This window comes from Equus quagga, chromosome 7 (assembly GCF_021613505.1).
Source record: "Equus quagga isolate Etosha38 chromosome 7, UCLA_HA_Equagga_1.0, whole genome shotgun sequence".
Lineage (NCBI taxonomy): Eukaryota > Metazoa > Chordata > Mammalia > Perissodactyla > Equidae > Equus > Equus quagga.
Window position 1 is genome coordinate 39,527,795 of NC_060273.1, and position 15,318 is coordinate 39,543,112.

Genomic DNA, 15,318 nt, shown 5'->3' on the forward strand with positions numbered 1-15,318 from the left:
TCTCTCCCTGGGGCAGTGGTGGGACCGTGAGTTTTCCCACTGGACCAAGGATTAATCATGCTGGGGCTCAGGGTTGTTCCTACCTGCTCCCATGGTCCTGCTGGGCCTCACTTCCCCCTTTGAGGCCACAGCAGAGCTATGGGCATTTAAAGCAGCCAGGGGTTTGTTTGTATGGACTTGCAGCTGCACTGCATCTATTTCTATGTTGCATCAGCCTTTGTGCTTGGTGGGTGGGGCCTCTCCACTGGGTCTAAGCGTGAATCACTCCCTGGCACTGCAGTGGGACTGTAAGCTTTTTCATAGTTGTGCCAAGGTTCAGGCCCACCCTCTGGGCCGCGGCGGTGTTATGAGTGCTTCAGCTGAGAGAGCAGTCACTCGTGGGTACTGGGCTGTCTGGAGGACAGAGATTTCTCACCTAGCTCCACCTCCTTCCCAGGTGTAGTCCATCCACCTTCTGATGTATAGCTGCACAGGTCTCTCAGGCATGCTGAGGTGCTGTGTGAGTATCCTCTGTTGATCAATGAATGTCCATTTAGTTGTAGTTCCAAGGAGGATACACAAAGGGAACCACTCACTCTGCCATGTTGCTGACGTCACCCCGTCTAAAGGCATTCTATTTTGAAAGACAGCCTTTCTCATTTAAAGACACTTCAGTATTTATAAGGCTATGCCTGCTTGACTATCACTAAGGGCTTGTTGAGTAAGTTGAGTCAGAGCTTCTATATGTGATGTGACATCTTCTAGCCCAAAGAAGGAACAAATATAGCTGCTAGCCTATTCTGAACATTTCTTATAAATGGAATCATATGATATCTGGCCTTTTGAGTCTGACGTCTGTCATTTAACATAATGCATCTATCAGCACTTCATTCATTTTTGTGATTGAATAAAATTCGATTGTATAGATACACTATCTTTGTTTATCCATTCATCGGTTTCCACTTAGGTCATTTCCACTTTTTAGCTACTGTGAATAATGCTGCTATGAACATTCATGTGCAAGTTTCTGAGTGAACCTATGTTTTCAGTTCTCTTGGGTAGGAGTGGAATTGCTGGATTACATTGTAACTCTATGTTCAACTTTTTGTGGAACTGCCAAACTTTTCCACAGTGGTTACACCATGTTATAGTCCCACCATCAATGTATGAGGGTGTGCATTTTCTTGCCAACGCTTGTTATTTTCGTTTTTTTAAATAGCTATCTTAGTGAGTGTGAAATGATATCTCATTGTGGTTTTGATTGAATTTCCCTAAGCGTTAATGATGTTGAACATCTTTTCATGTGCTTATTGGCCATTTGTGTATCTTCTTTGGGGAAATGTCTAGTCAAATTCTTTGCTTGTTTTTAAATTGGGTTATTTGTCTTTTTATTGTGGGGTTGTCAGAGTTCTTTTATATATTCTGGAGACTAGAATTATCAGATGATTTCCAAATATTTTCTCCCATTACGTAGGTTGGCTTTTCACTTTCACAGTGGTGTCCTTTGATTCACAAAAGTTTTTAATTTTAATGAAGTCCAATTTATCTATTTTTTCTTTGCTTGCTTATGCTTTTGGTGTCATATCAAAGAAACTCTTATTTAACCCAAGGTCATGAAGATTTGCACCTATGTTTACTTGTAAGAGTTTCACAGCTTTAGCTCTTACAATAGATTGACAATTTTTGTATATGGTGTGAGGTAAGGGTCTAATTTCTGTCTTTTGCATGTGGATATCCAGTTATTCCAGCATCGTCTGTTGAAAAGATCATTCTTTTCCATGAATGGCCTTGACATCTTTGCCAAAAATTTATTGAAGCTTTACTTCTAGACTCTTAATTCTATTCCATTGATCTATATGTCTAGCTTTATGCGAGTACCAAACTGATTTGATTATTTTAGTTTGAAGTAAGTTCTGGTCCAGAAGTGTTAGTCCTCCAACTCTGTTCTTTTTTTTCCCAAAATTGTCTTGGCTATTCTGGGTTCCTTACATTTCCAGATGAATTTTAGGATCAGTTTGTCCATTTTCCCTCCCTTTCTTAGCCTTTCTCTCCCTCACTACCTCCATATTTTTAACACCCTGTATGGTGGCTCAGGTTTGGACTGCAAACTGGAGTTGAAGTCCAGGACTATGTGACCACAAGCAAGTTAGTTCACTTCTCTGGTCAACGTAATTAATAACATCTTCTCTACAAGGCCATTACTGTAAAGAGCAGATTAAATGCAATAATGTATTAAAGCTCATGGAAAAGCTCATGGATTAGTTAGCTCATCAGCTTGTAAAAAACTCGTTGTAACAAAACAATAAAACCAAGAATGACCACCCTTTTGGGGGCACTTGATCTATGCCAGACAGAGAGCTAAACACTTGACACGAATCTTCTCGTTCAATCCTCATCATAACCCACAGGGTAGATATTGTCATTTTTTTCTCATTTTATAGGTGAGGACACGAACGCTACAGTATGAAGAAGTTAAGTAACATTGGTCTCACAGCTAAAGCTAAGATTTCAATCCTGGCACGTGACTTTCAAATCTAGAAGATGCTCCTACTGGGCCATAGCTACTGGCCAGTCTTCTCAGGGTTTAGAGAGAGGCTTAAAAATGTGGGTTCTGGGATGACTTCCAAGAAGTGGGTCTTAGGAAACCTGCAGGTGCTTCTCACCCACAATCTGGAATGCAGGGGCGCGGATGGCATCCTGGGAGGGGGCACCTTGGATTCTGCATCTCACTCTCCACCACGTATATCTAATGTGTGAAGTGCAGCCAAATTAAATGCTTCCTGGCCCCTGCCCCAGTCCCTCATTGCCCCTCCCCTAGGCGGCTACAATAACCTCCCAGTCAGCCTCCATGCCTCCAGGCCCTTCCTACCACACCTGCCAGTGGATCCAATCATGTCACTAGACCACAAATCTGACCTCGTTAACTCTGCACCTAAAACAGTGGGTGGCCTGGCTGCCCACAGGATCAAGGCGAGCTCCATTGGTGAGAGGCATCACATGAACCTTGAATTCAGACGGAACTCAGTTCAAAGGCCAGCTCTACCCTTCCCTGACCTCTCAGCCTCAGTTTCCTTGTATGTAAAGTGGGGATATTTCATGGAGATGAGGGATCTAAAGTACTTAGCAATTTCATACCCAAGCCAGGCTCTGCTCCAGTGCTGCCTCTCCTGCCCGACCCCCAGCCCCCCAACTTCACAACCCTTTGTCTGGGGTCTACTTTTGTACTATTTGGGTCCATCAAGGCCAGTTCTCCTTTTCTGGGACATGTTTTCAGGTATTTGAAGTCATTCCTTATCCAAGCTAACCGCCCACTTCTTCCAGTCGTTTCTCATCAGGATGTGTCTTGGAGTCCCCTCAGCCCCTTGGCTATGGCCCCTTGGCCCAGGGTCACACAGCTGTGGGTTCTGTGCTACATCATTGTTCACGGTGTGGCTCACCCGGGAGGCAACCAGGACAGCCACCACTGCTGTCGTTCTGCACAGGCAGGACTGCTGCTCCCTGCTCATTGCCAGGCACAGCTCGGCGTTCCTCGCCTTCTCCTCTTCCCCCAGGTGCTCACTGGGCCCCCAGCCCTCTCCTTCCTTCTCTCCAGGACCTGCTTCATTGGTGCATGGAACGTGGCAGAGGAAAGGCCTCAGAGGGCACCTTGGCCACAGTTTCCCAGACTTCAGCTGTTCTTGGGCTGTTGTCACAATTTTTGTAGAGGTGGCTTCCATTTGTCCTGTTACTTACTTACTTTATTTATTTATTTAGTTTTTTGGTCAACGCATATTTTTTACTTTTGGAAAATCATATATCACTACCATAAATATAAAACTCCTTATCATAGATGGGAACCATAACAAGATATATCTAAATTAACATGAAATATACCCATTGTTGTATCACCCGTGGCGTTGTGGCTGCCACACTTGGGGAAACACAGATCTGGCCAACATCCTACTCCTCAGGTAGAGAATCCACTGCTGCTGGGCGAGGGGCAGGGCCTGAGCTGGAGCTGGGGGGGCGGGGTCCAGGGCATCACACTGCCCCCCTTCTCCTCTTTCCTCTCCATCTCCCCTCCCCAAGTCTGCTCTCTCTATACCTGCTGTCTTGCCCTCTCCTTCCTCCCCCTGCCCTCCTCTCCCTCCTCTTTCTCTTTCTATTTATCTCCTCCCTTTCTAATTGGCTTCCCCAGAAACTTCTCCTCCCATTCTTACTTTAAATAATGGCTCTGGCTGTTGGATTTCACCCCTTCAGGCAGGAAGGGCGTAGGTTCCCATTTTGGGTGCTGGGATAAGTGGCTCCATGATGGTGTCCAGTCTCTCACCCTCAGTAGATTTCAGTTTTTCCCTTTGTAAAGTGGGGTTCGTAATCCCTGCTTTATCTACTTCCTTGGATAGAGCATCAAGACTGGGTGTTTTTTTTAAAGGACTGTGGAAAAGCCCCTAATAGGTGTTACTAATCAGGGTGAGGCGCCCCACCCCAAACTCTCCACCCGATGCCCTTCTGCCACCCTACTCTGGTTGCAACATGCAGACAGCAAGCACGTCCCACTCTGCGCAGCCCTGTGCTCATTCTTCTGCTGCCTGCTGCCTCCGCCTGGTTCTCTTCCTTCTCCACTTCCTTCTCCTGTCACCCCTCACTCCCAGCACCCACTGAATCATAAAACCCACACAGACGACAGGCTATCCCCTCTGAACTGTCGAGGAGCAAAAGCTAGAACAAGATGTTGCAAAATGGAATCATGAAAAGCCCCAACAAGTATAAAGCGTTCTTCATTTAATGCTCCCCATACTCTGGCAAGGACTCCTACTGCTGCCTGGTGAGGTGCAAAGCCACTGAGGAGCCGAGTGGGGCGCTCAGCATTTTTCACTCCATAAAGAAGGGCAATGAGGAGACAAGTGCTGCTGGTCTTGCCCCCATCAAAGGACCTGCCTACTGGCTCCCCTGTGTACATGCTGACCCCAGTCATGCTGGGCAGAGACTCCATGGGAGTCCCTGGTCCAGAGGAGTGACTCAGAGTTGGTCTATTGTATATTCATTCTACAAACACTGGCCATGGGACAGGTGATCTGCTCAGGACCTGGTAAGAGTGGAAACGAGACATTGATCTCAAGGTGTTCATGGTCAAGCAGGAGACACAGATGCACAATGAGCCATCATCCAGGTGATGTGTGCCACTGTGCTCCCCCACCAGTATGTTCCTGATGCCATAGCAGGCCAGAGTAGAGAAGTCAGAGAAGGCCAAGTGTTTCCATGAGAAGTGGAATAGAGAAGATGGGGGGTTGTGGGGAATGGAAGCAGCAGTGACAAAAGTCTCTAAACAGAGTCCCAGCCTGGGATCCTGGAATGGGGGGGTTGAGTGAGGTGTGTGCCATGTCCCACTTAGTCTGACAAAGTCACGTCAGTCCCTCACAAGTAGACTGATCACTATGATTTCCGAAGCCCCAGCCTGGTTACTACTGCCTTCCTTCCTCCAAAACGCAGCACAGCTGTCAACTCCGAGTGCATCCCCGACGCTCCTCTCAGCAGAACGGGCCGGTTCGTCCTATATTCCCCACGCCCCCTCACACACTGCTTGTCTTAGGTTGAGGTTCCCAAAGCAGACCCTGAGATGAGGATTTGAGGATTCATGGGAAAGTGGCTTATTAGGAAATGCTTCCAGGGGAAACCAGCGTGGGGGAGAGGGGAGCAGACCCGGAAGGGAAGGGGGCGGCAAAGTCTTGCAGCACAAAGAGTGAGTGGCTGGACCCCATCAGGAACTCAGGCAGCAGTGCCACTCACGCTGGACCTGGAGCCTGTATCCCTCCAGCAAACGTTGCTCAAGGGCTGCCCTGAGCATGTAAGTTTCCAGGCACTTCGCACTTTCTAGAGCCTGCAGCCTGGGCAGCTCCTGCAGCTGAGGGCCGGAATGCAAACCACCAAGAGCCGTTGTGCACAATCACGATAAAGGGGTCTGAGGGACCTGGACGGACAATGACAGTATGTGCTTTGCTCTGTGCCCACTGTGTCAGCACCTGTAATCGTTTATGATGCACACCTGATCACTTACTTGTCTCCCCACTAGAAGCCTGTCACACAGCACATGCCTAATAAGAGTTGGTGAATGAATGAATGAATGAATGAGTGAATGAATGGAAGGAAGGACATAGGACGACGTTAGCCATTTTCAGCTGAAGAAAGTGAGGCTCAGAGAGGTGAGTGACTTCCTCAGGAGCCCGCAGGGAATGAACAGCATAGCCTTCTGACTCTACAGCCAACACTTTTGAACTTTGCCTAGGTGCACGGCCCCTCCTCTCACCCTTTCTTAGAGTGCCCAACCAACCCGTGACTCAACTGGGCAACAACTTCCCCTTGGCAGACCTGCAGCCTCTTGGACTTTCTAGGAAGCCTGGGGTGGGGTCGGGGGAAGGCTATTTCAGTGCCTGTTCCTCCTAGCTGCCCCTATAAAGGGCAGAGGGAGCTTAGGGCACTCTGTGAGGAACTGGGCCCCTTGTCCCCAGCCCCTCTCCTCCTGCACCCCAGCTTCGAGCCCTGAGCTGCCTCCTCTGCTCTCCAGGACATGGCAGGCCCTGCGACTGTCATAGCTGGCCTCCTGCTCCTGGCCCTGTGTGCCCACCACATTGCCCCTGCAGGTAAGACCTCCAGCACCAGCCTGGCTCTCTCGGGCAGGATGGCCATCCCGAGGGCATGGCTGGGATAGCACAGTGGAGGGTAGAGGACCGACCAGCCCGGAGCTGGAGGAGAATGCTGTGTCGGGGGCAGGCCTGTGATTGGGCTGGAGGCGTTTAGCGCAGGGGACAGACTCCATATCCAAAGCCCAGAGCCTAGGGCATGCTGGGAAAGACCATGGCTCTTCCCTCTCCCTATATTTTAGGGTCTGCGCCCATCCCCTCTTTTTGCTGCATGTCCTTCATCTCCAAGAAAATTCCTGAGAGCCGAGTGGTAAGCTACCAGCTGTCCAACGGGAGCGTCTGCCCCATGGCAGGAGTGCTGTAAGTAACTATTTCTCCCCGGATACCTGATGGGAGAGGAGCAGGGAGAAACGAGCCTCCAGGGTCACTGAGGAGTAAGTCAGGAGGACCCAGCTCTGTGATCCCGGGGAAGTCATCTAACGTCTCTGGGCCTCAGCTTCCTCACCCATAAGACTAGCAGGAGGATTCAGAGTCAACAATCATTTTTTAAGCACCAAATATACCCTAGGCACCATTCGGGGCGTATAACATTATCTTAACTAACCCTCTCAACCATCCTATGAGCTAAATCCGATTGTCCCCACTTTACAGAGGACAACTCAGGCTCAAAAAGGGGACCTGCTAAAGGTCACCTGGGATGCCAAATAATTCATAGCTGTCTCTCACACAAGGCAGAAAGTAGGAACTCACTTTGTAAACAGTGGCATGGCATACAAAGATGATGTTAGTATCATTAGTAATTTTCCCCAATCAGCACCAGACCCAGTCCAGAGACTCCAGCTCAGAGCTGACTTGGAAGTGGGCATCCCACTTCCCTGTTCTAGCTCCAGCATCCTTATGGGTGACGCGTCCTTGCATAGTGTGCACAGGTGGACTGGAGGCATTTGCCTTTTTTCTTGGGGGTTTGTAACGCATTTTCTCCTCTCCTCTCCTCTCTGTGGGTAGAGATTATGTCTCTCCCTTCAGTTCCAGTGTTATCTAAAAGCAAGGCTGTGCCTCCCCCGTCTGACAGGGAAGTTGCTGAGTAGGAGCTCTGAAGCAGAGAGGCAGACCGCAGAGAGAAGACAGCGTGGCAGTAACTTGCTACCAGGCCAGGGAAGCAGCTTGTCCTCTGTGGCCTTCCACACCCACTTCTTCACAAAGTGGAGTGGTCCAAGCTCCTTGTCAGGTCTCAGATGTGCCCCTGTCACTTTTCCCACAGCTTCACCACCAGGAAGGGCCAGAAGTTCTGTGGCGACCCCAGGCAGCCGTGGGTCAAGAGGTACATGAAGAATCTGGCTGCCAAGAAGAAGAAGGCCTCCACTGGGACCAGGGCCATGAGCACCACAGTCCCTGTCTAGAGACACCCTGCCAACAGCACCTCCACCTAGCCACCGCCCGGGCCTTGCTCTCCTCGCCAGGCTGCTTGGGGGCCTGGTGAGCCAGCAGTGATGGGGGGAAGACCTAATGTTTCTATTCCTTAGCATTACTCTCAGGGGTTGTATCTATTCTGTAAAAAAACCAAGGCACGGGAGGCCTGCCCCTGGGGGCTGAGCAATGGCTCCAAGCATCCTGGGCCCCTTACCTTCCCTGAGCTCGGGGAGAAGGTCCTGGAAGGAGGGCAATGGTAGCCCTCTGTCCTCCTCTTGAGCTGGAGCTGGTCCTTCTCTGACTTCCAGGCTCCATCAGTGCATGAGGTCAACCTGCAGACACACTCGCTTGCACCTTAGCCTGATGCTGGCTTCTATGGGCCCTCTCCTCTTGCCTATGGGTTGTCTGTCTGTCTGTCTTGGGATGGATGACCTGCCAACAGCTACAGCTCTTTAGCATGTTGGGATGCTCCAGGCTTGTCCCAATTTCAGCATTCCGAGTGAATACAAACCCAACAAAAGTGGAGGGCCCCTTTTCTGTATTCACTGCCAGATCCTGGCCCCCTTGAACACTTCTCATGGGATACGATTAACAAAACGGACATGGAGGCTCAGGATGAAGGGCCAGCCTGGATAGCTCAATTCCTGTGTGAAGATATGGCTTCTAGGAGATGTCCCGCTTGGTGGCATGGCTTGCTACATGTTGCTTTGGGGACAAAGACCTGTTATGCCTTTAAAGCTGGTCCTCCCCACATTTTTGTGAAGGGAGGATAGGATGGGGACTGGGCGGGGGGAGAAGGACCCCAGCCTTTCTTCACTAGCGTGGGCTACTGTGTGATTTGTATGTCAAGAATGTAGACATATTTACTGTTCTCAAGTAACAATCCAAGTAAAATGTGATTTCTCCTCTGAAGGTGTCTGTGTCTTGCTGCTCTCATCTCCCATAGGCGGCAGGGTTGGGGTGTAAACAGTGGAGTATGTGCCTCCAGAGAGCGTCCTGAGTTGCCCATCCAAGGGTTGGAGGGGATGAAGGCAGCGTGAGCCCAGGGCATCCCTGGAATGTCCTTGGCCTGCTCTTAGGAGTCTTGTGTTGAACTTGGAAAAACACACACGCAAATCTGTTTTCAATTAAATTTTTAAAGAATTTCAACAGAGCACATTAGTGCATAATGAGCTTTTATAGGCATCAGGAGGCTATCAAATTATATAAGATGGTCTCTAGCTTCACAGAATTAGGGAGAAAAGTAGCACACACACACACTCACAAATCAAGAGCAATATGGGTTTAATACCAATCCTATAAGCTGCATGACCTTGAAATATGTCACTTAACCTCTCTGAGCCTCATTTCCCTCATCTGTAAAATGGGGATATGAGACCTTTCAAGTTTGTCTGGGTTTTCCCCAGAAGCAGACCCTGAAACAAAGATTTGAGTGCAAATATTATATGTGAAAGCTACAAAGAATAACACCAATAGAGTGGGGAGGTAACGCAAGGCAAGGATGGCAGCCAACAAGAGTGTGTTGTCAAGCAGCGGGGAATTAGAGCCCCATCTGCTGGGAAGTGGTGTGAGACATCCCTCCCAACCCTCAGCATTATGCCCCGTCTCCATCGGTCATTGCCGGTGTGGGGAGGGCCGGTTTTGCTGCGGGTGCGGGCAGAGCAACCTTCCACCGTTCAAACCAGGCCTTCAGGTACAGAGTCTGCAGGTCACAGAAAGGCCTGGCAGGAGACACTCCACATACAGCAGCTATTAAAGTTCTTGTAACTCCAATATGGAGCGGAATAGAGTAGTGTTCAACAAGACAAAGGAGGGGACCTCCTGTTGTGGGAGGAAGCCTGCAGAAATCCTCTGCAGAGTTGGTGTCTGAGTGATGACTGAGGTTTTACTCCGGAAAGAAGAGCGGACAGTCGGCCCTCCACGTCTGCAGTTTCAGCAACCTCGGCTGGAACTGTCAACTGAAAGAAAGAGTCTGGCTAAGCTGGAGTCGATTTGATGTTCAAGGGGAGGAATTCAAATCCCAGGAAACAGTCCAACAGAGTTCTCTGAGGAACTGCTCCGAGGAGTGTGTGTCTAAGTGCAGCTTATATCTCTTTCACAAACAGGGTACATGCAGGGAAGAGGAAAATAAAGAAACTTATGACTAGATTTCATATATATCAAAAAAAAAAAGAGAGAGAGTACGTCTGCGCTTTTCTCTAGATTTTACATTGAAGGTAACATAAACAAGAATTTATTGGTTCTACGTCAAATGAGTTCAGAGATGCTGACGTTATCTACGCATGGTGGGAAGCAAGGACCAGGGTCATTATCTATTCCCTCAATTTCCAAGAAATGCAGCTGGGAACCATGAGGGCGAGCTCCCCTTTATCTCCTCGTGTTGCCGATGTCTCCAGCTGGCGTCTTCAGTCCTGGGGCACGGGATCGCAAGGTCATTGTAACACAGGCTGAAGTTGGACTGCATGGCTGCAGCAGAGGACAGCGTGGATTTTTACTGTACTGACTTCCAGCCTCTGCAGTTTGCTTGCTAGATTTGCCTGTGCTTGCTAGACCAGGGAGAGGGGTCCCAAAAATCTGTGCACAGAACCAATTGTCGATCGAAAGGCCTAGATGCTTGTGTCTATACTGAACACGTAGACTCTTTTTTCTTGTCATTATTCCCTAAAAGATACAGTATAACAACAGTTTACATAGCATTTATACTGTCTTAGGTATTATAAGTAATCTCGAGATGATTTGAAGTATACAGGAGGGTGTGCATATGTGACGTTCAAATCCTACACCATTTTATATGAGGGACTTCAGCGTCTGAGGATTTTGGTATCCATGGAGGTCCTGGAACCAATCTCCCATGGATACCAAGGGACCACTGTATTTCTAAGGAGGGAAGAGAGCTGAAGCACTCAGGGATGAGAGACTGCAAGGCAGACAGACAATGGCCAGACCATCGAGGACAAGAGAACTCTGACCTACAGCCTCGGCAGCAACCAGCCCAGAGCCGTCACGACCTAGTCAGTGACTACCGGCTTCCTCTTTTTCCCCCTTTTCCAACTCAGGACTAATCAGAGAAAGCCAAATACACTCCCGAATCAATCACAAGAGACGTTTGCTTCTAGTTAACCCACCTCCAGCTTCCTGTGCCAACCACCTCCAACCATAGCACAGCCGCACCTTCCCTTTCGTCCACTCTCAAGCTCTTCCTGCCCCCCGGCCCACCTGTGACTCTCTGCCAAATGCAAGGATGGTGGCTGACTCCCTGGCTAGAGCAAGCTCTGAATAAAGGGCCTTTGCGTGTTCTCATCTGGCTGGCCTTTGTTGATTTCCACAGGGAAGCCAACTGAAGCAGGTGGCAGGGAGGGCAGAGCCTCTGAGAACCTGGAGAAGCTGGTGCTCCGTTCTGCTGCTGGCGGGAGTGTCTACTGGACCGGCCTCTTTGGAGGACGGTCTGGCAGTGTTTGTTAAACTGCTAAACACACACACCTGTTGACCCAGCAATTCCACGTCCAGGACTGTGTCCTACACGTGCTCACAGAGGCACGTGCACAAGCATGTTTACTGCAGCGCCATCCGTGGTTGTAGAAACCTAGCAGCAACCTATTTGTCCATTTATAGGGAACTCGGCCAAGATATGTTTTTAAGCAAAAAAAAAAGCAAAGCGCAGAAGGGCAGGCACTGTACGATCCTATTCGTGCAAAAAAGGTATTTGTACGTACAATCAGCAACCTGATGGACACACAAACTGTCAAGAGTGGTTGCTTGTGGCAGGTCAGACTGGGAGTCTGGGATAGAGGAGACGCATCTTTATGAGTACTTTTCTGCCGTGTCTGAACTTTCACTATGTGCATTCATCCTCCTTTACAATGAAAACCAGCGGACAGAAGCTGCAGTGTGCCGCCCACCCACTGTCCCTCAGGCCACACCACTTCAGCGTGCTCCTGCCTGCCTCCACCAGCAGCAGTATCTCGTCTCTGTGTCTGGGGGTTTTATCCCAAAGGCTCCTCTGCTCTGTCAGGACAGAGGTGCCAGCCCCAGGGCGGCCCTCAGCCAATGGCAGTTGGGAATAGGTCTAGAGTCACCCCAGGTCCCTGCTCCTTGCTTGGGATAGCTCTGGGGCTTGTGTTCCACTCCAGCCGCCAATGGTTTCCCAGTCAGTAACTGGCTTGACCACACACCCTTATTGGCTGCTTGCCCTCCTTGCTGGTGTCTCTCTGCCTCCTAAATAAGCTACATACTCTTGAACTCGTGTCTCAGTTTCTGGGAGAACCCAAACCAAGTCAACTAGTTGAAATGACCGAAAAATAAAGGAGAGATAACTTGGACCTGGGAGTCAGACGGACCTGGATTTGACCCCAGCACCCTCAGTTTCTGGCTGTGTGACGCTGGAAGAAGCTAATTGACCTCTCTAGCCTCGGTTCCCTCATCTGTAAAATGGGCATAATAGAAATATCTCTTTCATGGGTCAACTGTGAGGATGAAATAAAGCAATTAACACATGGGAAGTCTTTAGCTCCATGGCTGGCACATGGAAGGCAGTCAATGGATGTTAGCTGGGGTCATGCCCAAGCTCAGCTGGGAGGCAGAGAAGCTACTGCTGGTCTTGCTGTGGCCAGGGCACCCAGCTGGCACTTCTATGGCCATTCCAGCAGGCTCCGGGCCCCCTGCTTCCTCCTGTCTCATTTCTCTTGGGGCCACTAAATGCCTCTGGAGAAGGAAGGCACTGATTGGAGTGATGACCGCTGGGGCACCTGAACTGTCCACCGGAAGTCTTGGCCCGGCCTTGCTCTAGAACATGAGCCTTGGACCTGGACGGCTAGTCTGCGTGTGGAGAGGTGACACGTTCCTGCCCTGCTTCTGGGCAGGCCACCAGTATGATGTCACATGCACTGAGTGACCTACTCTTTTTCAAGCTACCTTGGGAAGGAGACAACTGGAGATGGAAGAGGTGCTGGGAGTTGGCTATGGTCAGGGAGGGACTGGGCTCAAGTCTGTGGCCACGTTAAGCCAAAGTTGGCCTGTGTTTGGGAGGGCCCTCCACCCCGGCAGAACCTGTCATATGACTCATCAAAATTGAACTAAAAGCTCTGTCGTAAGCACATGGCTGGTGTATCCAAAGGTACAATCATAAGCCACGAGTAGAAGAGGCAGAGAGCACAGGTGAGTCCTTGCACCCAAGGGGTGGGGGCAGGAATGAGGGAGAGACACAGGACAGCTGTTCTCAACCCTGGCTGGGCTTCAGAATCAGCTGTGAAGCATTAAAATGCAGATTCCCAGGCCCAGCCCCAATTATGACGACTCCAACTCTGCTGGGATGGGGCCCAGAAACAGGCATTCTTGAAAAAGTTGCCCAAATTGGTGCAGCCACTATGGAAAACAGTATGGGGGTTCCTCAAAAAATTAGAACTACCATTTGATCCAGCAATTCCACTTCTGGGTATTTCACTGAAGGAAATGAAAACACTAACTCGAAAAGATATCTGTGCCCCGATGTGCATTGCAGCATTATTTACAATAGCGAAGACGTGGAAACAAACGAAGTGTCCATCGATGGATGACGGGATAGAGAAGATATGGTATATATGCACAATGGAATATTATTCAGCTACAAAAAAGAATGAAATCTTGTCATTTGCAACAACATGGATGGACTTTGAGGGCATTATGCTAAGTGAAATAAGTCAGACAGAGAAAGACAAAAACCTTACAATCTCACTTGTATGTGGAATCTAAAACACGCAAAAAAATGAAAATGAAAAACCTGAATTCCTAGATACAGAGAAAGAGGGGTGGTTGCCAGAGGCAAGGAGTTTGAGGGTGAGTAAAATGGGCGAAGGTGGTCAAAAGTTACACACTTCCAGTTGTAAAATAAATACGTCCTGGGGACGTAACGTATGGTGACTATAGTTAACGATAGCGTATTGTGTGTTTGAAAGTTGCTGAGAGAGTAGATCTTAAAAGTTCTCATCACGAGAAAAAAATTGTAACTGTATGTGGAGATGGATTTTAACTAAACCTATCGTGGTGATCATTTTGCGATACATACATATATCAAATCATTATGTTGTACACCTGAAACTAATACTATGTTATATGTCAATTATATCTCAAATAAAAAAAATAGTCCAGGTGATTGTGATGTCCAGCCAGGGCTGACAGACTTTATCTTCCACATGTGTAGATAAGGGACTGGGGAGTAGAGAGGGACCTTGGCTGCACCCGGCCGGAAGGGGGCCAGGAGGGAAGCACTGGGCTGGGGTGAGTGTCTGACTCTGGACCCCATGCCCATGGGCTGGCTCAGCTGATGAGCTGAGTTCTGGTCTCTTTCCTTCCAGGTGGCAGCTGGAGTGCCTAAACAAAGGTGAGGACGTCATAAAGTCTTACACTGGCTCAAAATCCCTGAACTTCTCAGATCGTCATCCTCTCTGCCTCCTCTCCTATCTCACCTCTTCCCTCTTCCTCTCCTCCCTGGATTTCCTCCTCTGTCCCACCAGCCAGCCTACCCACTGAGCTCAGCAAGGCTCCATCCATCTCCTGGGAGGACAGCGCTTCTCCACAGCCGTGTGACAGTGGAGTCCTGCCTGGCTGTGCCCGCAGCGGCTCAGTTCTCCGGAGAGGCACTTCCTCTCTCCTTCCCCATCCCCACTTTTCCTTCTTAGAAGCAGGCCTGCGGGGAGAGGTTGCTGGCACGAGGCTTCTCTGGCAGAGGAAAATGTTTTGCTGTCTGAACTGCTGAAACCCTACTAGAGCTCTAGGTCTCAACCCTCATAAAGGTTTTGTTCCAAAGAACTCCGAGACTTTATTTCTCTAGGCCAAACTTCTTTATTAAAAGGGTCGTTTTCTAACTTCTCAGAATTATGGGCCTGACGATTCCCAGGAAACCCCTCCAGGACACATGAAGTTTTCCTCTGCATCAAGCTGCGGGCCTGGGTCTTCCCATCCAGCACTCCGCCTGCGTCACACGGAGGCTTCAGGGCAAATCTTTCCATCGTTGACCACGCATGGGCACGGTCGACTCAGACTCCTCAAATGCTCCGGCCAGATGGGACAGCGAGAGGATCCCAGACCCTCTAGCCGCCCATTGACTCCTACCCAATCCCATATCCAGTCTCATCGCTTCTTTTTTGCCGAGGGGAACAACCACTGTCACACATGGCTTTTGGCCTCCACATTTCCTGATTCCATGAAAATAATCTGTGACTGGCTTTCCCTGGAAATCTCATCATTCTTCTCCTGGCTTTCTAACTTCTGAGGAATGACAAGCCCTGTGGAATGTCAGCTCTTGTCGGGATGCCGTGGGGTCTGGTCACAGCGTTGC

The 15,318-nt window shown here is 49.4% G+C and overlaps 1 protein-coding gene across 1 annotated transcript; it reads left to right on the forward strand.

Moving 5' to 3' along the window:
• The first annotated feature begins 6,454 nt into the window (after positions 1-6,454).
• CCL24 (C-C motif chemokine ligand 24) lies at positions 6,455-8,906 on the forward strand. Its single transcript, XM_046667496.1, has 3 exons — positions 6,455-6,596; positions 6,839-6,956; positions 7,858-8,906. The coding sequence occupies exons 1-3, from the start codon at positions 6,524-6,526 to the stop codon at positions 7,994-7,996; spliced, it is 330 nt and encodes a 109-aa protein (XP_046523452.1). The 5' UTR covers positions 6,455-6,523; the 3' UTR covers positions 7,997-8,906.
• The last annotated feature ends 6,412 nt before the right edge of the window (positions 8,907-15,318 follow it).